Raw genomic sequence first — 24778 nt, 5'->3', positions numbered from 1 at the left:
AGCACAAGCTCAATAAGGAGAAACTGTTTCTCATGGACACAGATTCAGAGACAAGAGTGGAGACATGCAGAATTCTTCTCATGCGGCTACTCATAAGAATGCAATTATTTACAGCAGGAACAGACCATTCGGCCCATCCAGTCTGCTCCACCATTCTACAAGAAATGGTTGGTATGATTGTTTTCAAGACTCTCTGCCCTGTCAGCCCCTCATACCCCTTGAGTGCCTCCTCAACCAAACATCAGTCTTACTGAGCCCTTGAATATAGTCCAGCCTACACTTCTGAAGGGAATTCCAGACTCTGGAGAGATTTCTTGGAAGCAGATTCAACAGGAACTTTCAAGAATTTGTGTATGTGTGTGTGTGAGAGTATCTGTGTGTGTGTGCATCTGTGAGAGAGTGTCTGTGTGTGTGTGTGTGAGAGAGAAAGTGTGTGTGTGTGTGAGATTGTCTGTGTGTGTGTGTCTGTGTATGTGAGTGTGCGTTTGTGTATGTGTGTTTGTGTGTGCATGTGTGTGAGAGTGTGCGCGAGTATATTTGTGAGCGTGTTTGTGTGTGTGTTTGTGTGAGAAAGTGTGTGTGTGCTTGTGTGTGTGCGTGTGTAAGTGTGTTCGTCTGAGTGTGTGAGTATTTTTGTGTGAGTTGTTGTATGTGTGTGTGTGAGAGAGTGTGTGTGCGTGTGTAAGTGTGTTTGTCTGAGTGTGTATGTTTGTGTGAGTGTGTTTGTGTGTGTGTGTGTGTGTGTGTGTGTGAGAGTGAATGTGGGGGAGGGTCTGGTAGACGCAGTGGGATTAATGAAAGACCTCAGTCAAATGACAATCACAGATATAATGGCCTTATGCTGGAATATTCTATGGTGTGTACTGAGGATCAGTTTTCAGTCCTGGAAATTGGTGACCACACATGTTCAGACTCTTGGGCTATATTCACTCCCCCAAAAAAAAGCATTTTTTAATATAAATCAATCACCGCATGTTACTACTAATTTTCCAAGTTAGAGAAGAAACTCTCCCCGTAGACCCACACAAATTTCACTATTTTCTCTTTTTTTATACCAGCTGTCAAACATTATGTTCTTTTTCCAGTAGCTGCTTTTTATAAATCTACAAATTCCTTTTGCTAATTCCCGATAGGTTACACAAGAGCAAACATCAATATTGTGAAATTCGAATCCCATGGGGAAAGCTGTAATTAACATTTCTAATAGCAACACACTAACTATGATCACAGTATCGCTGCTGTTCTAGAATTCCTCAGGGTTCGTCACTTGCCGTATTCAGGGCAGTGGAGTCTCGAAACGGGTCCAGGTTCAAGAGCTCATGGACACTAACAACAGGTTAACGAAACAAAGGAAGCCAGTCGAATTAGCAAAGGAAGATCGCTCGAAGCACCCTCGCCTGCTCTGGAACTGCTTAGCCACCAGGCGTAAAGACCAGGCCTCAAGCCACGTCCGCCATTTTCGGGGCCGAGATGAGGAGGAAGCTCTCTATTTCAGAAGGGGGTGGGAAACATTCAGCCAGAGGGCTGTGGAGACTCCAGCTGCCAGGCGTAATCAGGACAAAAGCCTTCTGGATGCTGAAGCGACTGCAGGACATGGAGGTCACCCAGACAGGTTAGTGCAGCACAGTGGCACAGTGGTTAGCACTGCTGCCTCACAGCACCAGGGTCCCAGGTTCGATTCCAGCCTCAGGCAACTGTCTGTGTGGGTTTCCATCCGGGTGCTCCGGTTTCCTCCCACAGTCCAAAGATGTGCAGGTCAGGGTGGATTGGACATGATAAATTGCTCATAGCGTGCAGGTGGGTTAGCCATGAAAGTCCAGGGATAGAATGGGGGGGTGGGTCGAGGTAGGACGCATTTGCGAGGGGCCGAGTGGCCTACTTCCACACTGTAGGGATTCAATAAGGATTTGTTTATGGTAGTGAGGGTCAAGAGTGTGGTGCTGGAAAAGTACAGCAGGTCAGACAATAGACAATAGGTGCAGGAGTAGGCCATTCAGCCCTTCAAGCCTGCACCACCATTCAATATGATCATGGCTGATCATTCCTAATTAGTATCCTCTTCCTGCCTGATCTCCATAACCCTTGATTCCACTATCCTTGAGAGCTCTATCCAACTCTTTCTTAAATGAATCCAGAGACTGGGCCTCCACTGCCCTCTGGGGCAGAGCATTCCACACAGCCACCACTCTCTGGGTGAAGAAGTTTCTCCTCATCTCTGTCCTAAATGGTCTACCCCGTATTTTTAAGCTGTGTCCTCTGGCTCGGTACTCACCCATCAGCGGAAACATGTTTCCTACCTCCAGAGTGTCCAACCCTTTCATAATCTTATATGTCTCAATCATATCCCCTCTCAGTTTTCTAAACTCAAGGGTATACAAGCCCAGTCGCTCCAGTCTTTCAGTGTAAGGTAATCCCGCCATTCCAGGAATTGACCCCGTGAACCTACGCTGCACTCCCTCAATAGCCAGAATGTCTTTCCTCAAATTTGGAGACCAGAACTGCACACAGTGTTCCAGGTGTGGTCTCACCAGGGCCCTGAACAGCTGCAGAAGCACCTCTTTGCTTCTATATTCAATTCCTCTTGTTATGAAGGCCAGCATGCTATTAGCCTTCGTCAAGCGGCATCCAAGGAGCAGGAGAATTGATGTTTTGGGCATAGGCCTTTTTTCTTCATGTAGTGAGACCAATGCTCAATCAAAGGGCAAGTACGGCTTTGACGGGCTGACTGGCCTTATTTGGCTTTGTTCTGTGGCACAGTAAATGATTAGCTACGGTGTTATTGAATGGAAGACCAGAGTCAACAGGCCAGATGAGTCCCTTTTACTTATGTTCTCTTACATTGTTCCAGGGTGACATTGGCAAGCCTGGTATTTACTGCCCGTCCCTAGTTGCCCTGGAGAAGGTGGTGGTGAGCTGCCTCCTTTGCATTTCCGTGTCGTGTAGTTGTCATGGGAACTGACCTTGGTGGTTTTTTTCAGATGGAGGCGGAGAGGGTTCAAAGGTGGTGAGGTGGGAAGGGAGTGAGTGAAGTAACACGGGGAAACCATTTCTCTCTAACCCAGTGGCAGTGTGTTCTGATCAACGCAAGTGCACTTAGTCTCTATCTCACACACCTGTCACCTGTCTAACCAAAACCCCAAACTAAAGTCTAAATTACAGGCTTACAAACAGAAAATAATGTCCATCAAACAACACAGAAACAGGTTATTGAGTTGGATGATCAGCCATGATCATATTGAATGGCAGAGCAGGCTTGAAGGGCCGAATGGCCTGCTCCTGTGTTCTAAGTTTTTCTCTCTCTCTCCCCTCACTTAAAATCTTCAATAAAATCTAGCACTTTGACTAAACATGAGACCCGCTCTCCTGAACAACTCTCCCAGTGCCACTATCTCTAATGATGCTCCTGGAATACTTCATGAGTGTGACAGTGCTGTATGACGCAAGGTGTTACTGACTGTTCAACAGAAATGGTTACAACTGGCGCCTGACCCAAAAGAAACAATCTTCACAAAACAAATCTCCAGCCTCTGTACTGTGTCCAGGCAGTGACAAGCTGAAAATGTGTTGCTGGAAAAGAGCAGCAGGTCAGGCAGCATCCAAGGAACAGGAAATTCGACGTTTCGGGCATAAGCCCTTCATCAGGCTTATCGAATTTCCTGTTCCTTGGATGCTGCCTGACCTGCTGCTCTTTTCCAGCAACACATTTTCAGCTCTGATCTCCAGCACCTGCAGTCCTCACTATCTCCAGGCTGTGACAAACAATCCAACGCCTAAAGAAGGGGGCACGCGAACATTAGACTCAAATGCAGGAGGATGCTATTCAAGCCTGGTCCATCACGTAGTGAGAACAAATAACAAAGAAAATTTACAGCCCAGGAACAGGCCCTTCGGCCCTTCAAGCCTGAGCCGATCCAAATGTACTGTGTAAATTTGTTGGTCAATTCCTAAGCATCTGTATCCCTCTGCTCCCCACCTACTCATGCATCTGTCCAGATGCATCTTAAATGAATCTACCATGCCTGCCTCTACCACCTCTGCTGGCAACGTGTTCCAGACCCCCACCACCCTCTGTGTGAAGTACTTGCCGCGTGTAACCCCCTTAAACTTTCCACCTCTCACCTTGAAAGCGTGACCTCTCGTTATTGAATCCTTCACCCTGGGAAAAAGCTTGTCTCTATCCACCCTGTCTATACCCTTCATGATTTTGTAAACCTCAGTCAGGTCCCCCCTCAATCTCCTTTTTTCCAGTGAGGTCATGACTGATAATGACTGTCACCTTAACCCCTCCCTTTCCCGTCTGCAGCCCCGTGACTCTAACCTTTTTAGATCAAATTTAACCCAACTCAACAGGTCTCTGCTGCTGTTGGAGGAGTGCACAGTCTAATGAGATTCTTAGAGCAAATATTATCTCCTCCTCTGTCTCAAATGAAAGACAGAATTTTGGAACTGTGCCCCTTAGTTCCAGACTCACTCCCCAACCTGAGGAAACATTCTCTCAGCATCTACCTTGCCACCCTCAGATTTTTTTAATGTTTCAATAAGGTCACCCCATATTCTTCTAACTGCCCAACCTGATCAACCTTTCCCTCATCAGATAACCCCCTCACCCCAGGGATCAGTTGGGTGAACCTATCTCCAATACACCTAGACCCTACCTGAGGTAAGGAGACCTGAGTGGACACAGGGTCGGCCACACGGAATCCCTGTACATTGTAACAAGACCCAAACTTTACTTGTATATTCCATCCCTCTTCAATCACCCAATCACAGAATTATTACAGTCACAAAGAGGCCATTCAGCCCATCGTGCCTATACCAGTTCTATCCCCTGACACAAATCTCCTGCCTTCTCCCTGCTCACTGTTTCTCCTAATAACCATCCAATGCCCCTCTTAAAACATCGAGTTCAATATGCTCCCACCACATCTCCAGGCTGGCATTCCACACCCTAACTAACTCGCTGGGTAAACCGCACCCTAACTAACTCGCTGGGTAAACCACACCCTAACTAACTCGCTGGGTAAACCGCACACTAACTAACTCGCTGGGTAAACTGCACCCTAACTAACTCGCTGGGTAAACCGCACCCTAACTACTTACTGGGTAAACCACACACTAACTACTCGTTGGGTAAACCGCACCCTAACTACTCACTGGGTAAACCACACACTAACTTCTCGCTGGGTAAATCACACACTAACTACTCGCTGGGTAAACCGCACACTAACTACTCACTGGGTAAACCACACACTAACTTCTCGCTGGGTAAACCACACCCTAAATACCCGCTGGGTAAACCGCACCCTAACTACTCGCTGGGTAAACCGCACCCTAAATACTCGCTGGGTAAACCGCACCCTAACTACTCGCTGGGTAAACCGCACCCTAAATACCCGCTGGGTAAACCGCACCCTAACTACTCACTGGGTAAACCGCACCCTAACTACCCGCTGGGTAAACCGCACCCTAACTACTCGCTGAGTAAACCACACACTAACTACTCGCTGGGTAAACCGCACACCAACTTCTCGCTGGATAAACCGCACACTAACTACTCGCTGGGTAAACCACACACTAACTACTCGTTGGGTAAACCGCACACTAACTACTCGCTGGGTAAACCGCACACTAACTACTCGCTGGGTAAACCGCTCCCTAACTACTTGCTGGGTATAACTAATCGCTGGGTAAACCGCACCCTAACTACTCGCTGGGTAAACCAGTTCTTTTAACCCATCACCCTTGCACCTCACTTTAAATCTACACCCCCTCCTCCTTGTCTCTTTCACATCCAGGAACAGCTCCTCCCTGCCCACTCTGTCCAGCCCGTTCCTGGTGTTGAAAACCTCTATCGATCTCCTCTCTTCTCTCCAAGGGGAATACTCCCAAACTCTTCAATCTATCCTCATCTCCAAAGTTCCTCATCCCTGGAACCATTCTAGTAAATCCATAAAGGCTGATGTGTCTTCCTAGTCGCTTGCTGACCTGCTTGTTAACCTTCTGCGGTTCATGTATAAAGATACCGAGATCTTTCCGTATTGCAGCTTTCTGCAGTCCCTCTCCATTTCAGTAATATCCAACATATCTGTTCTCCTTGTGAAAGTGGGTCAGCTGACATTTCCCCACATTACTACTCTCCTCTGCCAAACATTTCATTAAGTCAGAAATCATATATTATCAGCGATAATACTACTAGGCCATCACCTCACGTATATACAGACAGAAGTCACACAATACCAGCTTACAGTCCAACATGTTTATTTGATGATTTGGAGATGCCAGTGTTGGACTGGGGTGGACAAAGTTAAAAATCACACAACACCAGGTTATAGTCCAACAGGTTTAATTGGAAGCACTAGCTTTCAGAGCGACACTCCTTCATCAGGTGATTGTCTTCTGACCACCTGATGAAGGAGTGATGCTCCGAAAGCTAGTGTGCTTCCAATTAAACCTGTTGGAATATAACCTGGTGTTGTGTGATTTTTAACTATGTTTATTTGAAATCACAAGCTTTTGCAGTGTTGCTATAACTTGGTGTTGTGTGACTTTTGACTTAGTCCACCTAGTCCAACACCAGCACCTCCACATCAAACATTTTGCCCATTCACTCAACCTGTCTATATCTTTCACAGATGTGACGCAAAGGCAGATTATGTTTTAGGATGTCGACGCGAGAGAAATAAGCTCATGAATCTCACTGAAGCCACTAAAGGGGGACGTGTTAGAATGCAACTGAACAATTCCTATCCTTAGCTGCCAGGCGGGAATATCACATGGGAATATGTTGATGCCTACCCCTGATGGAAACACAAGGGGTACCTCCATTTCCCCATCCTGGGAATGATGGGCACTGATACAAAAAGGGGTAGCCAGTAGGAGGGGGGGAGGGAGTTACTTTCTGAAGAAAGGGAGAGTTGAGAGCCCGAAAGGGCTGTGGAAACAGATTTGATAGCAACTCTGAAAAGGGACTCATCCACTTGAACAGAAATTTCACAGAACATTAGGGTAAAGCACAGGGGGATTGGAACTAAGTGAGTATCTCTTTCAAAGATCCAGCAGGTTACAATGGGCTGAATGGTTTCTTCTGCGCTACATCATACTAAACCATGATAAATCTGCAATGTCACTTTTACAAGGTAAAAATGGTCATGCTACAATCGAAGACAGTAGATCCCATTTCCCAAGGCAGCCAGTTCTAGCTCATTCTGTGTAGCCTGGTGATGCAGACACAATCAAATCACTTGTGTCAAATAGATGGTGACATCTTGCAAAATGTCCATATTACAGAGAAGGAAGTGCTGGATGTCTTGAAATGCATAAAAATGGATAAATCCCCAGGACCTGATCAGGTGTACCCAAGAACTCTGTGGGAAGCTAGAGAAGTGATTGCTGGGCCTCTTGCTGAGATATTTGTGTCATCGATAGTCACAGGTGAGGTGCCGGAAGACTGGAGGTTGGCAAACTGTTTAAGAAGGGCGATAAAGACAAGCCAGGGAACTATAGACCAATGAGCCTGACGTGGTGGTGGGCAAGTTTAGATTAGATTACTTACAGTGTGGAAACAGGCCCTTCGGCCCAACAAGTCCACACCGACCCGTCGAAGCGCAACTCACTCATACCCTACATTTACCCCTTACCGAACACTACGGGCAATTTAGCATGGCCAATTCACCTGAATCGCACATCTTTGGACTGTGGGAGGAAACCGGAGCACCCGGAGGAAACCCACGCAGACACGGGGAGAACGTGCAAACTCCACACAGTCAGTCGCCTGAGTCAGGAATTGAACCTGGGTCTCAGGCGCTGTGAGGCAACAGTGCTAACCACTGTGCCACCGTGCTGCCCACGAGTTGTTGGAGGGAATCCTGAGGGACAGGATGTTCATGTATTTGGAAAGGCAGGGACTGATTAGGGATAGTCAACATGGCTTTGTGCGTGGGAAATCATGTCTCACAAACTTGATTGAGTTTTTTGAAGAAGTAACAAAGAGGATTGATGAGGGCAGAGCAGTAGATGTGATCTATATGGACTTCAGTAAGGTGCTCGACAAGGTTCCCCAGGGAGAACTAACCATTTGGATACAGAACTGTTTCAAAGGTAGAAGACAGAGGGTGGTGGTGGAGGGATGTTTTTCAGACTGGAGGCCTGTGACCAGTGGAGTGCCACAAGGATCGGTGCTGGGCCCTCTACTTTTTGTCATTTACATAAATGATTTGGATGCAAACGTAACAGGTACAGTTAGTAAGTTTGCAGATGACACCAAAATTGGAGGTGTAGTGGACAGCGAAGAGGGAAACCTCAGATTACAACAGGATCTGGACCAGATGGGCCAATGGGCTCAGAAGTGGCAGATGGAGTTTAATTCAGATAAATGTGACGTGCTGCATTTTGGAAAACAAATCTTAGCAGGACCTATACACTTAATGGTAAGGTCCTAGGGAGTGTTGCTGAACAAAGAGACCTTGGAGTGCAGGTAGACAGGATAGTGAAGACAGGATAGTATGCTGTCCTTTATTGGTCAGAGTATTGAGTACAGGAGTTGGAAGGTCATGTTGCTGCTGTACAGGACATTGGTTAGGTCACTGTTGGAATATTGCATACAATTCTGGTCTCTTTCCTATCGGAAAGATGTTGTGAAACTTGCAAGGGTTCAGAAAAGATTTACAAGGATGTTGCCAGGGTTGGAGGATTTGAGCTACAGGGAGAGGCTAAACAGGCTGGGGCTGTTTTCCCTACAGCATCAGAGGCTGAGGGGTGACCTTATAGAGGTTTACAAAATTATGAGGGGCATGGATAGGGTAAATAGACAAAGTCTTTTCCCTGGGGTCAGGGAGTCCAGAACTAGAGGGCATAGGTTTAGGGTGAGAGGGGAAAGATATAAAAGAGACTTAAGGGGCAACTTTTTCATGCAGAGGATGGTATGTGTATGAAATGAGCTGCCAAAGGAAGTTGTGGAGGCTGGTATAATTGCAACATTTAAGAGGCTTTTGGATGGGTATATGAATAGGAAGGGTTTGGAGGGATATGGGCTGCGCGCTGGCAGGTGGGACTAGATTGGGTTGGGATATCTGGTCGGCATGGACGGGTTGGACCGACGGGTCTGTTTCCATGCTGTACATCTCTATGACTCTAAGTGCATCGCCTAATATTTAAAAAGATTAATCATTTACTTTTGACAAACTATTCCACTAGCCTGATCCAGGAAGCTAGGTTGCACTGATTAGATTGGTGCATCCCTGAGGGTCGAAGGTGAGCATGTGATGGCACTGAGCAGCTTGGGTTTGAAGGAACTGACAGGATCAATGGATGGGAACAGGTTCCTCTGGTAAGGGAGTCCACAACAAGGAAGTGGATCCAAGGGAAATGCAAATCTGGAAAAAAATCTCTCCTCCTAAATGCTATTGAGGCTGTTAGAGATGTCAACTAAAGATCCAGAGACTGTGATTGATCAGACCTTTGTTTGGATGAAGTAATGAGATGAGCAAACAGAGTTAGGAATGGAGAGGGTTGAACAAACTCACCCCTGGAGCCCAAACTCTCAATAGCGAATGGGTCGGGTCTCCTTTCGGAGAGAATAGGAAAGATGCGATTATTCTGACGGGTAGCGGAGGACAGTCAGGATGGTAATATTCACGCATCAGAATGGAACAGCAGAAGAAGGCGCACAGAGAGCACGCATCCAATGCAGCAGAGTGCTAGAGTGATACCACCCAAAGCAATGGGGTCATAGAACATTGAACATAGAAACATACAGCGCAGTACAGGCCCTTTGGCCATCGATGTTGCGTCGATCCAAGCCCACCTAACCTACACTAGCTCACTATCCTCCATATGCCTATCCAATGCCCGTTTAAATGCCCATAAAGAGGGAGAGTCCACCACTGCTACTGGCAGGGCATTCCATGAACTCACGACTTGCTGAGTAAAGAACTCAGAGTCATAGAGAAACCACTGAAAAGGGCCAACACTCTGCGCAACAGCTTAGTCAAAGGGCTCAGCTTTTCTGGAACTACCGAGAGGGCAAAAAAGACACTTATAAACCATCACAAGGGAATCCTTTTTTGTTTGGCTTCCTTTGTTACATTTATTTGAGATGACTTTCTGGAGCTATGACGAGACAAGTCTTCAGAAGCCTTGAAACTGAGTGAAAAGAGAGCCATTTGATTGGAGCTTTGCATCTTGCACTCATCTGGAATCTCGCCACAATGCCAAATTTCAAATGGTCAGAATAATTTATACCACAGCAGGGAAGGATGCCGATTGGTCAGCTGGTCCAGCCTCATTGGCTGAGGTATTTACACACTCATAGAGGGTGATCCATTCTCTGAAAAAACAACTCAAGCCTATAACCTGTTTTTCAAATTACCCAAGAGTTTGGAAAAGACAGGAAAGTGAAGCTGAGAATGATCAGATCAGTTGTAATCTCACTGAATGGTGGAGCAGACTCGTTGGCCTCCTTCTGCTCCCATGTCTTGTGGTCTTATAATTCCCTCTTAATTTCTCCATGGTCAGAGTCAGTCAAACCATAAGTCCATTAAAAATAGGAACAGGAGTAGGCCATTCGGCCCCTTGAGCCTGCTTCCCCCCATTCAATAGGATCATGGCTGATGCTCGAAACGTCGAATTCTCTATTCCTGAGATGCTGCCTGGCCTACTGTGCTTTGACCAGCAACACATTTGCAGCTGTGATCTCCAGCATCTGCAGACCTCATTTTTTACTGACATTCCTCACACTCACCTTCCTGCCCTTTCCTGTGATTCCACGACTGATCTAGAATCTATCGATCTCAGCCTTAAACATACACAAGGACTCTGCCCCCACAGCTCTCTGGGGCAAGGAGTTCCATACCCTGAGAGAGGAAATTCCTCCTCATCTCAGTCTGAAATCGGTGCCCCTTTATTCTGAGACTGTACCCTCTGCTCCTAGACTCCCCCGTGAGGGGAAACATCCTCTCAGCATTGACCCTGTCAAGCCCCTTAAGAATCCTATAAGCTTCAATGCGATCACATCGCATTCTTATAAACCCCAGTGAGTAGAGTGAACTTTCCAACCCATAAGCACCGTTTGTCCTGTAGTTCAAATTGTTGTGAAGCTTTGAAGCTTAACATTGGTTCTGATGAGTGCAGAGTTGAAAACTTTGATAGCACCTCTCTCACTCTTTTTTTTCAGCTCGTTTCGAACTCTGTGTTTGTTACTCAGTGACTCTTCAGCTGACCAACAAAGCATAAATTGCTCCCTCTCTTAAAACAAAACTTCAACAGATAAGACAGGTAGATGTACAGAAAGATGAGACAGATCAATAGATAGATGCAGAGAGAAATCTACCTTTAAATGCTCTCGGACTGCGAGACTCCCCTTCCAAACCACGTTGTAGCACCAATCCTGGCCTGTCCCCTCCTAAAGTTGGCACAGACAGAATTGTTTTTTGAAGATTCTTGGGTGGCAATTCAGCATGACGCCCCCAAAACTCCCCTGTAGCTGTTACAAAGAACATTTCTTTTCGTAAGGAATATAAAAAGATTTTAAATATAATCGTTACAGTTACAAAACTCGGTCTGTTAAGTTGGAGGAACAGAAAAGGTACTTCTGATATTCAGATATAGAAATAAATAAATAGGAAGTTCAGTTCATGCAGCAAAGGATAATGGGATAGAAAATAGGTTCGGAAAAGATGGGGGAAATGGCATCTAGGATTTTGTTAGCATAAGCAAGCTTTGTTGTGATTAAGGTGAAGATTTTCTTGGACTTACTTAAGTTCGATTCACTGTGAGATGGTGTTATCTCATATTGAAGTCTCTAGATAACTACACAGTCAGACAGTGGGTATGCTGCTATATCAGATATTAGTCTAATTGCAGAGGGCTGGGCAGAGGAGAGAGGCTGTTTTCTATCATGGGGTAAACAGGGGCACAATGAGAGATACCTCCAAGTTACTGCAGCACAAAGTACTTTTTGTTTCTTTCTGTTTTCAACACCCACCCCACCCCACACTGCCCTGGTTACTGGCCCAGTCCTTTCCAGTTTAAAGGATGTAATTTTAAAATGTTACATTGGGATGAAGTAGGTATGACGCGAGGGATGAAATAATCCAGGGAAGCACCAAGGATCAGATGGATCTTGGTGTGCAGGTATCAGGATAGTGAGTAAAGAGGTTCAGAGGCATTTGGAATATTTGCCTTTATTAGCTGAAGTATAGAGTGGTGCTGGAAAAGCACAGCAGGTCAAGCAGCGTCTGAGGAGCAGGGAAATCAACGTTTCAGGCAAAAGCCCTTCATCAGGAATGGTCCTTGGCCAGGCCACAGTGCACAGTACATTTCTGGAATCCACATTCTCGGAGGGATGTGGTAGCGCTGGGAGAGGGTGCAGAGGGAGATTTACCAGGATGGTGCCTGGGCTGGAGACTCTCAGTGACGGAGAGAGATTGGACAGACTGGGGTTGTTTTAGAGCAGACGGGACGGAGAGTGGAGTTGTTTGAGATGGATCAAATTTTGAGGGGCACAAACAGGGTAGGTAGGAAGATATTTTGTTTGGGAAAACCTGGTCAGTATGGAGGGGTTGGACCGAAGGGTCTGTTTCCGTGCTGTATGACTCTACCACTCTCTCAGAGGTTGGTTTATATGTGGATTGAACTGCCAGAGGAAGTGGTAAATACAGGTACAGTTACAACATTTAAAAGAGATTTGGTCAGGCCCATGAACAGGAAGGGTGTAGAGGGATATGGGACAAACACAGGCAAATGGGATTAGTTTTGTTTGGGAAATCTGGAGGTGTTGGACTGAAGGGGCTGTTTCCGTGCGATATGACCAAGACTCTAAACATTTTATGTGTATGGAATGAGCTGCCAGAGGATGTGGTGGAGGCTGGTACAATTGCAACATTTAAGAGGCATCTGGATGGGTATATGAATAGGAAGGGTTTGGAGGGAAATGGGCCAGGTGCTGGCAGGTGGGACTAGATTGGGTTGGGATATCTGGTCAGCATGGACGGGTTGGACCAAAGGGTCTGTTTCCATGCTGTACATCTCTATGACTCTATTTCACCTCGATGGAGAGATCAATGACCAACGGGCTATGATTTAAGGTAAGGAACAGGAGATTCAGAGGGGGATGTGAGGAACAACATTTTCTCCCAGAGGGTGAATCTGGAACTCCCTGCCTGTAAGGGAGGGAGAGACAGAAACCCTTATCACAATTGAAGGAACATTCAGATGTGCCTTCGCTATGACAGGGCTATGGGCCAAGTGCTGGGAAATGGGATTAACATAGTTAGGTGGTGGTTTTTCACCAGCACAGACTCAATGGGCTGAAGGGCCTTTTTTCTGTGATCCAGCCCTCTGTGATTCTATGGCTCCAAGTCATTGCTGAGAGGCTAATGTTCCAGCCAATTCTCCTAAAGAATCCTTGCTGTACAGCAGTGTTGAGAGAAATCAAAGTGGAATCTCTCTACTGGTGGGAGTCATACTCAATGCGAAAGAAGATGGTGGAAGGCAGTCACCTCAGCTCCAAGTCACCTCTTCAGGAGTTCCTCAGGGGAATATCCAAGTCCCAACCATCTTCAGCTGTTTCACCAATGACCTTCCCTCCAATATAAGGTCAGAAATAGGGAGGTTCACTGATCGCTTAACGTTCAGCACCACTCGCAACTCCTCAAATACTGAAGCAGGCCACTTTCAAATGCAAGGTGAACTGAACAATGGTCAGGTACAAGGCAAGTAATATTGGTCAGGCAATGACCATCTCCAAAAGAACAGAATCTAACCCTTCCTTGTCCCATGACATCCAATGGTGTCACCATAATTGAATTGCCCCACTATCAATATCTTGGGTGTTATCATTGATCAGAAACTCAGCTGGACTCCCCAAATAAATAACTGCGACTAGAGCAGGTCAGAGGCTCAGAATACTACAGTGAGTAACCCATCTCCTGACCCCCTCCCCCAAACCATCGAAGAGTCACAGGTCAGGAGTATAATGGAATATTCCCCACTAGTCTGGATGGGTAAAGAGTTTATGCTTGAAATGTCGACTCTCCTGTTCCTTGGATGCTGCCTGACCGGCTGTGCTTTTCCAGCACCGCTCACTTTGACGCTGGTCTGGACTGATGCAGCTCAAGGAGCTTGACACCATCCAGGACAAAGCAGCTGCTTGATTGGCACCACATCCACAAGCATCCACTCCCTCCATCACCGATGCCCAGGTGAAACAGTGTCTACCATCTACAAGATGCGTTGCAGAAATTCACCAAAGATCCTCAGACAGCACCTTCCAAACCCATGGCCACTTCCACCTGGAAGGACAAGGGCAGCAGATACATGGGAACACCACCCCCTGCAAGTTCCCCTCCAAGCCCCTCACCATCCTGGCTTGGAAATATATCACCGTTCCTTCAGTGTCGCCGGGTCTGAATCCTGGAATTCCCTCCCTCAGGACATTGTGGGTCTACCTACAGCACATGGACTGCAGCGGTTCAAGAAGGCAGCTCACCCCCCACCTTCTCAAGGGGCAACTATGGACAGGCACTCTCAAACAATTTCAAAAAAGCTCATTAAAGCAAACTTTTTCAGATGCTGGCAATCTGAAACAAAAACAGAGAATGCTGGAGAAACTCAGCAGGTCTGGCAGTGTCTGTGGAGAGAGAAAAACACTTATCGTTTTGAGTATGGTATGGTTTTTCTTTGGAACTGAAAGGGTCTTGAGAATGACACCTTTCTGCTGTTGATACAGGGGACTGTGTAGAACAGATGGTGAGGATACTCAGAGCAAAAGACAGAGGGAGTGTTAATGATGTTAGAGAAGTGCTATAGATGTTGAGCAGGTATTATTCATCAGTATTAATTGGAAACGATTGATGAATTCTGCTGAGAATAAGCCCATGTCATCAAGTTGTGGAGGGTGGTGAAGGGCGTGTACCCACAATGGAGGTCAGAGGTCAGGTTCTGAAGTTGTCAACCCCAATGTTGAGTTCCAAAGGCTGTAAAGTGACGAAGTGGACAGTGAGATGTTGTTGCTCCAGCATGTGATGGGTTGAGAGTAGATCTCGTGCTAACATTTCTCTCTCAGGCACTGTTCCAGTGAAGCCCTGTGCAAACTGCAGGAGCTATACCTCATCGTCCACTCAGACGTTTATAGCCTTCAGGACTCATCAACGGGTTCAACAACTTCAAATCCTGAACTCTGTCCCCCACTCTGATTACAGCCTTTCCCCTACCTCTCAGTGTCTTGTTTGCTCTCAAAAGGGCTGACCAGTTCTCTACGACTAACTCTATTGATGTAAAAACAATGACTGCAGATGCTGGAAACCAGATTCTGGATCAGTGGTGCTGGAAGAGCACAGCAATTCAACGAGCAGCGAAATCGACGTTTCGGGCAAAAGCCCTTCATCAGGAATCAGAGATCATCATTCCTGATGAAAGGCTTTTGCCCGAAACATCGATTTCGCTGCTCCTTGGATGCTGCCTGAACTACTGTGCTCTTCCAGCACCACTCTATTGATGCCTATTTTACACCCCTATCTCTGCTTTACCATCAGTAGCACTCCCTCTGCCTTTTGTTCTGAGCTTCCTCACTATCTGTTCCACTCGCTTCCCCTCCCTCTCAATCAACAGTAAAAAAAACCTAAAATTTTTCAGCCCTGATCCATTCTGAGTCTATAAGAAATGCAGTCGGTGGTTCAGTATGCAGCCTCGTGGGGGACTGGTGTTGAGGATTATAATGGATTTGAAATGTTTTTCTCTCTCCACAGACACTACCTGACCCACTACGTTTCTCCAGCACTCTTCCTGCTTATTCAAAAATACTTAAGTTGCAGTAACATGCTGCTACTGGACCACACATCCTCTCAATCCCAGGATAGCGAGAGGTGTTAAACCTGACAGTGAACCAGCACGGGAAGAGGTCATTCCACCCATTGAACTTGTGCTGGCTGTTGGAAAGAGTTGTTGAAACACTCCCTCACTTTCCAACCCTCTCCCCACAGCCTTGCAACTTTTAATTGCGCTTCTCATAGTTATCGAATGCCCTCTTGAAAGCTCCGACTGCCTCCACTCTCAGGCAGCACATTCCGGGTCACAAAGCCTCACTGTGTGAAAACGCCAAACCCTCTCGGCCCTCCCTTTCAAACGGCTTTGCCAATGGTGGTCAGTCTGTACCCTCTGATTACTGCACACTCCCTCCAATGGAAGCAGCTACAGCTACAGAGCTGGCCTGGGCTATGAGAGCTGACAGGAAGTGAAGGCAAAGGAGATGAGAATCTGCAGTAAACATTGACACGGTTCCCATAGCAACTACTGTCTCTCAAATGTGACCATTGGCAGGAAGAAGACTCCCAATATCCTGGTTGGCTTGTGCAAGTCACAGAATCACGGAATTGTTATGGTGCAGAGGAAGGCTATTTGGCCCATCATACATACACTGGATCTATCCCCTAGTAGTGCCAATCTCCTGCTTTTGCCCCATATCCTTACTCACCATTTCTATCCAAATAGCAATCCAATGCCCCCCTTGAGTGCCTCAGTTGAACCTGCCTCCCCACACTTCCAGGCAGTAGATTCCACACCCAAACTACTCACTGGGTGAAAACATTCTTCTTCACTTCCCCCATGCTTCATTTGCACCCTCATCATGAGGAGCATTAAACTGGCATCCCACCATCCCAGTGCCCTGGCACACCAACTCTTCATTCTGTAGCTAAAAGTAATTGCTTGGTGTTTCTATTCCAGTTGTTCATGGGATATGGGCATCACAGTTTGAACCAGCATTTATTGCCCATCCCTAATTACCCAGGCAGTGGCTGAAAGTCAACTGGAATGCTGTGGGTCTGGAGTCACATGTAGACCAGACCAGGTAGGGAGGGCAGATTTCCTTCCCCAAAAGAACATGAGGAATGAGATGGATATTTATGACAATCGATGGTGGCTACATGGTCACTACTGGACTAGATTGCTTTCAAACTCAAATCTATCACTGTGGAATCCAAACCGCCTTTGATTAGATTAGATTAGATTACTTACAGTGTGGAAACAGGCCCTTCGGCCCAACAAGTCCACACCGACCCGCCGAAGCGCAACCCATCCATACCCCTACATTTACCCCTTACCGAACACTACGGGCAATTTAGCATGGCCAATTCACCTGACCCGCACATCTTTGTGACTGTGGGAGGAAACCCACGCAGACACGGGGAGAACGTGCAAACTCCACACAGTCAGTCGCCTGAGTCGGGAATTGAACCCGGGTCTCAGACGCTGTGAGGCAACAGTGCTAACCACTGTGCCACCGTGCCGCCCACGTTTGCAGAACGTTAGTCTGGTGTTAGGGATTGCTTGCTTCAGGAGAAGTAGTGGCCCTGAGCTAATGCGATCGCCCTAGCATGGTGAGGACAGGGAGGTACGTTCTGGGGTTCCCTGAGGCGTGAAGCAGGGATCAAACCCCAGAGAGGTGCCATCAATCCCAGCTACACTCTAATCTCAAGCTCACTGAGCTCAGAGCTCAGTATCAGAGGCCTGTTCCATTGTTTCTCACACAGCTGCCTATGGAGCAGCAAGAGGAAAGGGGTCATTCCCAATAAATCATGGAAAGCTTGAATCAAGGGTTACGGAGAAAAGGCGGGAAAGTGGAGGTGAAGATTATCAGATCAGCCATGATCTCATTGAATAGTAGAGCAGACTTGATGGGCTGAATGGCCTGTTTCTGCACCTATATCATATGGCCTTAGGTTTCGCTTCCCCCCAGTTTCAGGCAAATAGTAAAGAGGAGGCCTTTCAGCCACTGAGTTTCGACCAACAAGACACATCCTCTTGTGGATGCCTACTTGCTTCCACTTGTTGGTGATATTTCACTGACTGATCACCAGGAGGCACTTGCGTATCCAACATTTCCACTTCCTTTAGTACTTTAGGAAGTAGATCACCAGGTCATAGAGTCATAGAGATGTAGAGCACGGAAACAGACCCTTCGGTCCAACCCGTCCATACCGACCAGATATCCCAACCCAATCTAGTCCCACCTGCCAGCACCCGGCCCGTATCCCTCCAAACCCTTCCTGTTCATATACCCATCCAACTGCCTCTTAAATGTTGCAATTGTACCAGCCTCCACCACTTCCTCTGGCAGCTCATTCCATACACATACCACTCTCTGTGTGAAAAAGTTGCCCTTTAGGTCTCTTTTATATCTTTCCCCTCTCACCCTAAACCTATGCCCTCTAGTTCTGGACTCACCGAACCCAGGGAAAAGACTTTGTCTATTTATCCTATCCATGTCCCTCATAATTTTGTAAACCTCTATAAGGTCACCCCTTAGCCTCTGACGCTCCAGGGAAAACAGCCCCAGCCTGTTCAGCCTCTCTCTGTAGCTCAGACCCTCCAACCCTGGCAACATCCTTGTAAATCTTTTCTGAACCCTTTCAAGAGTCACAACATCTTTCTGATAGGAAGAAGACCAGAATTGTATGCAATATTCCAACAGTGGTCTAACCAATGTCCTGTACAGCCGCAACAGGACCTCCCAACTCCTGTACTCAATACTCTGACCAATAAAGGAAAGCATACCAAACGCCTTCTTCACTATCCTATCTACCTGTGACTCTACTTTCAAGGAGCTATGAACCTGCATCCCAAGGTCTCTTTGTTCAGCAACACTCCCTAGGACCTTACCATTAAGTGTATAAGTCCTGCTAAGGTTTGCTTTCCCAAAATACAGCACCTCACGTTTATCTGAATTAAACTCCATCTGCCACTTCTCAGCCCATTGGCCCATCTGGTCCAGATCCTGTTGTAATCTGAGGTTACCCTCTTCACTGTTCACTACACCTCCAATTTTGGTGTCATCTGCAAACTTACTAACTGTACCTCTTATGCTCACATCCAAATCATTTATGTAAATCACTAAAAGTAGTGGACCCAGCACCGATTGTTGTGGCACTCCACTGGTCACAGGCCTCCAGTCTGAAAAACAACCCTCCACCATCACCCTCTGTCTTCTACCTTTGAGACAGTTCTGTATCCAAATGGCTAGTTCTCCCTGTATTCCATGAGATCTAACCTTGCTAATCAGTCTCCCCTGGGGAACCTTGTCAAACGCCTTACTGAAGTCCATATAGATCACATCTACGGCTCTGCCCTTATCAATCTTCTTTGTTACTTCATCAAAAAACTCAATCAAGTTTGTGAGACATGATTTCCCATACACAAAGCCATGTTGACTATCCCTAATCAGTCCTTGCCTTTCCAAATACATGTACATCCTGTCCCTCAGGATTCCCTCCAACAACTTGCCCACCACTGGTCTATAGTTCCCTGGCATGTCTTTACCGCCCTTCTTAAACAGTGGCACCATGTTTGCCAACCTCCAGTCTTCCAGCCCCTCACCTGTGACTATCGATGATACAAATATCTCAGCAAGAGGCCCAACAACCACCTCTCTAGCTTCCCACAGAGTTCTCGGGTACGCCTGATCAGGTCCTGGGGATTTATCCACTTTTAGCCATTTCAAGACACCCAGCATTTCCTCCTCTGTAATCTGGACATATTGCAAGATGTCACCAACTATGTCCCTTCAATCTATATCTTCCATATCCTTTTCCACAGTAAATACTGACGCAAAGTATTCATTTAGTATCTCCCCCATTTTCTGTGGCTCCACATAAAGGCCGCCTTGCTGATCTTTGAGGGGCCCTATTCTCTCCCTAGTTACCCTTTTGTCCTTAATATATTTGTAAAACCCCTTTGGATTCTCCTTAATTCTATTTGCCAAAGCTATCTCATGTTCCCTTTTTGCCCTCCTGATTACCCTCTTAAGTATACACCTACTTCCTTTATACTCTAAGGATTCACGCGATCTATCCTGTCTGTACCTAACATATGCTTTCTTCTTTTTCTTAACCAAACCCTCAATTTCTTTAGTCATCCAGCATTCCCTACACCTACCAGCCTTCCCTTTCACCCTGACAGGAATATACTTTCTCTGGATTCTTGTTATCTCACTTCTGAAGGCTTCCCATTTTTCAACCGTCCCTTGAACTGCGAACATCTGCCTCAAAAGCTCAGCTTTCAAAAGCTCTTGCCTAATACCGTCCTTGTGATCTGTTAGCCCTTATCCCCATTAATTTCCCCAGTATCATTTTTCTATTAATGCTGATTTCCTTCAATTCCACCCTCTCACATTCCTGGCAAATTATCTGTGTCCTCTTTTTAAAGACAGGATCAAGATACATGTTCAATTCTTCTGCCATTTCTTCGTTGACCATTATAATTTCACCAATGTCTGACTGTAAGGGTTTTGTCTTTACTAATCTTTTTCTCTTCACATAATTATCAACTCAGTTGCCACGTTCCCTGCAAATTTACTCTCATACTCTACTCCGCCCTTGATCAAACCTTTTGTCCTTGTTGCTGAACTCTAAAATGCTCCCAATCCACAGGTTTGTTGCTTTTATCTGGCAACTTTGTACGTCTCCTCCTCAGAGCTAATACTAACCTAACTTTTTTTGGAAGCAGTAGTGGAGACCTTACCTCTTTTATTTTTGCGGCAGACAGGTATGATTAATTGTTAGAATTCATGCACGTGTATCAAACATTGCTTGTTCGCTGTCAACATCTTTAGTAAGATTCAGGAGTCAATCCTTGCTAACCCACGCCTCATACTCTCAGAGTTCCCTTTATTTAGATTCAGGATCCTAGTTTCAGATTCAGCAACTTTACTCTCTGTCTAATGAAGAATTCTATCATATTGTGTTTGCTCTTCCCCAAGGGATCCTGCGCAACAAGATTGTTAATTAATCCTTTCTCCACACACAGCACCTAGTCTAGAATAACCTGTTCACTGGTTGGTTCCTCAACATATTGGTCTAAAGCTTCCTGCACAATATTATTGTAAGTTTCCATTGACTGTCGCAAAGACAAAGACAGTCTTTTTCTCTTTTTATAATAAAAACAACTCCATAAATGTATCTAATTTTTGTTCATAGCAGTAGTAGAGTGCTCAGTATTGAATTTCTGCCTCTCTAAGGTAACATACTAGTAACAGACAGGAAGAGAGAATCTGTGTATGTGTCCGTGTGTGTGCGTGTATCTATGTGGGTGTATTTGTGCATTTGTGTCTGTTTGTATGTGTGTATCTATGTTTATCTTTGCGTGTGGCATATGTATCTGTCTATTTCTGTTTGTGTGTGTGTGTCTGCCTGTTTGTGTATCTATGTGTGTGCCTATTTGTGTGTGCCTGTGTATTTGCCTGTCTGTGTCCATATATGTGTGTGTATTTGTTTGTGTGTGTCTATCTGTTTCTGTATGTGTGTCTGCTGTGTATGTCTATCTGTGCATGTATGTGTCTGTTGATGTGTGTATCCATGTTTGTATCTGTGCGTGTGAGCTTGTGTATCTTTCTGTCTATGCGTGTCAGTTTCTGTATGTGTATCTGTTTGTTTCTGCTGTGTGTGTATGTGTGTGTGCTCGCATGTGTGTATGTGTGTGTCTTTGTGTATCTGTCTGTCTGTGCGTGTCTGTGTATGTGTGCGTGTATCTGCAAGTGTTTGTGTGTCTAAGTGTGTGTCTGTGTGTTTGTGTGCATGTGTGTATGTGTCTGTGTATGCGTGTGTGTGTCTGTGAGTGTGCATGAGTGTGTCTGTCTGTGCATGTCTGTGTATGTGTATGTGTGTGTATCTGTGCATGCTTGTGTGTCTGTGTGCATGTGTGTGTCTGTCTGTGCGTGTCTGTGTGTGAGGAACAGAACAAAGTGACAAACTGTTGAAAATCACAGTAAACCGCTTCACGTCCACAGACTAAACCTTGTGAAGAGTACGGCTGATCAACTGGAGAGAGCAGAGAACATCTTCAGCCTTTGAGAACGTGCGATGTGCATGAGTGATAAATGCGTACACACCACCCGGTGTTTTGTGAGTGTACACCCATGTTACACAGAGGCCTGAGGGGAGGGGGAACCATGGACCAACACCACCTCGATGGCGACTGGGAGACACAGGGAAGGGATAAGGAACATTACAATCCCTAATTACAACACCCAGAGCAACCCAATTCTCCCTACTCTGAACTTCCAATCCACTTAAACCCAGTGCCACAGCAGCCATGTTTGATAGTCTGGCCCACTCGGTCACAAGCAAGCTGCTCTCTAGAAAGGACACTGGGAGAGAGGCCAAGGGGACGTTATGGCTGACAAGGTCGGAGGAGACCCATACAGACATTCACAAGAAGCACAGTGTCACCGGCAACAGAAAAATAAATGAAATAAGTGAGGATAAATTGAAAGGAAACAGAGTACCATGGAGTCGAAGCCCGCGCTGTCGGTGTGTCGATTGTCTGATGACAGATTCTGCTTACCTATCATATGGTTGGCAACGTGAACCTGGATGTCCCATTCGCACTGAAAGATCATCTGACATTTGATGCACTGGTACGTTCTCTTCTTTGGGCGGGAGAGGGACCGGGAAGAAGAAAAGCAGAAATGTCAAACTGCCCCCGATGTGGGAAACGATAAAGCATTGTTTCAGCAAATCGTTTTTAAACAAATTCCAACAGTCACCACAAATCTGTCAATACAAACCAATGGTAGGTGAGTTGCTCAGGAGAGATGAGGGTGGGAATGAGAGGATTTTTCTTGAGGGGCTGGCATGGAGGTGTTGGGCCCAATGGCCAGTGCTGGACATTCTCTGTCACCAATCTCAAAAGGCCTAGCTGCCTTTGTTTATGAGGCAGCCATGACACTTGTCCAAACTCAACGGTGGCTCAGTGGTTAGCAATGCTGCCTCACAGCACCAAGAAGCTGGGTTCGATTCCAGCCTCAGGCGACTGTCTGTGTGGAGTTTGCATATTCTCCCTGTGTCTGCGTGGGTTTCCTCCCACAGTCCAAAGATGTGCAGGTTAGGGGGGGTTAGCCATGCTAAATTGCCCACTGCGTGGGTTAGCTATGGCATAAATGCTATGAGGGGGTTATGGCAATGGGGTGGGATTTAGCAGGTCAGTGTGGGCTGAATGGTCTCTTTCCCCACTGTGGGGATTCTATGGCGTGTGAGGTTGGGCAGTGGGCCAGTCGGTAACATTCTCTGGGTCGAAGTCCCAATCTTATTGGATGGGCTGAATAGCCTTCTGCTGCTTTTCTTTCTCACGCTTGCCTGCTGACCACTGTCCAAACCCTGGGTGAAACGCAACATCGAGTACTAACGCGCACTGGGCTCGGCACTCAAGTCTCCTGTGAAAATAAAACAGGGCCTCATCTGGGTGGTGAGGGACGGGGAAGATTTAAAACGAAATCCCTCCTTGTGATGTCAGCAAGGCCTCTATTTATTGGCTGAGTGTAGTCATGCCAGCAAGGATAGTCACGATCTACTGGTTGTGATTTTGATCCAACGCGAGAGAGTAATTCAGATTTCTTTGAAGGGACCTAGGCATTGCTAAGAAGACCTTCATTTTCCCTTTAAGTTCCACACTCTGCTGAAGCTAAACTTCCCCAATGAAGAGATTTAACCACATGTTCCCTGTAGCATTAGACAGGGTCTCTGGATTGGTACCTACACCACCATCATCAGCTCCTCCTTAAATCGATGATGTTGGTGGGAGACTGAAGGAACAAACCAGGTACCAACAGCAGCTTTTCTGTGGCAGATACACAGGTGGGACATTAGCATCGGGGTGTAAACTACTGGTCTGGCAATGTGAGTTCAAATCTCACCATAGAAGCTGGGGGGGGAGGGGGGGTGTGGAGGAATCTTCAATTGAAGTGAATTCAATACATGGGCATTAAAATGGTCTTCATGTTCATATGCATCGCTGCTGAAAATGTGTTGCTGGAAAAGCGCAGCAGGTCAGGCAGCATCCAAGGAGCAGGAGAATCGACGTTTCGGGCATGACCCCTTCTTCACACTTTCCTCATTCCTGAAGAAGGGCTCATGCCCGAAACGTCGACTCTCCTGCTCCTTGGATGCTGCCTGACCTGCTGCGCTTTTCCAGCAACACATTTTCAGCTCTGATCTCCAGCATCTGCAGTCCTCACTTTCTCCTCCCATATGGATCGCTGGTTTATTTCACCTATCCTGATCAGAGCTGTCTCCCACAGGGGTAAACCCACCATCATTTCCCAATCTATTCTTCATGTAACTCCAACCCCAAAGCAATGTGGCTGCCTCTTCAATATCAGAAGCAAGGGCGATGTGAGAAAAGTGTTCCTCACCCAGCGAGTAGTTAAGGTATGGAATGCACTGCCTGGGAATGTGGGGAAGGCAGGTTCCATTGAGGCATTCAAGAGGGACTTTGGATGGTTACTTGGATGGAAATGGTTATGGGCAAAAGGCAGGAGATTGGTATGAGGGGATAGAACCAGTGTAGACACAATGGGCCAAATGGCCACGTTCTGTGCTGTCACAATCCTGTGATGTTGTGAAATGGCCCAGCAGCCACTCAGTTGTACCAAACCCCAATGGGAGACAAGAAAGAGTACAGTGGTTCAAGAAGGCAGCTTTTCACCACATTCTTCAGGGTAATAACTACTGGCTCAGCCACTCAGAACCCAGGAACCAATTTTTAAAAAACCTTTAATTCCGGCTGAAATCAAGGCATCACGTTTCACCATGAACCGTGACTCCCTAGATTACTAACCACCCAACACAAGCTACACTTGTGCATTGCCCATTCCACCTGAGGGAATGGTAGCACAGCATTCTCTAGTGTTTGTAAAAACCCCACAGACACCAGCAGGAAGCTGTGAATTAACAGTTAATCAATCTGCATCTGGGAAGAGCAAAGAGTCATAATTATAGAGTTATACATCATG

The 24778-nt window shown here is 46.4% G+C and overlaps 1 protein-coding gene across 4 annotated transcripts in view; it reads right to left on the bottom strand.

Annotated features, from left to right (window-relative positions):
* The window catches only part of LOC132815121 (zinc finger protein 521), a 480095-nt gene that overhangs the window by 233391 nt on the left and 221926 nt on the right, over window positions 1-24778 (bottom strand). For 3 of the 4 annotated variants that reach the window (XM_060823910.1, XM_060823905.1, XM_060823907.1), the window contains 2 exons: window positions 22333-22417; window positions 11327-11398 (listed from right to left, as the gene is read on the bottom strand). In XM_060823910.1, coding sequence (XP_060679893.1) covers window positions 11327-11398; window positions 22333-22417 — 157 coding nt within the window. The remainder of the gene's footprint in view (window positions 1-11326; window positions 11399-22332; window positions 22418-24778) is intronic. The other variant, XM_060823908.1, reaches the window with a different exon arrangement.

The sequence above is a fragment of the Hemiscyllium ocellatum genome, chromosome 4, assembly GCF_020745735.1.
Source record: "Hemiscyllium ocellatum isolate sHemOce1 chromosome 4, sHemOce1.pat.X.cur, whole genome shotgun sequence".
Lineage (NCBI taxonomy): Eukaryota > Metazoa > Chordata > Chondrichthyes > Orectolobiformes > Hemiscylliidae > Hemiscyllium > Hemiscyllium ocellatum.
This window is presented reverse-complemented; position numbering and strand designations above follow the sequence as displayed.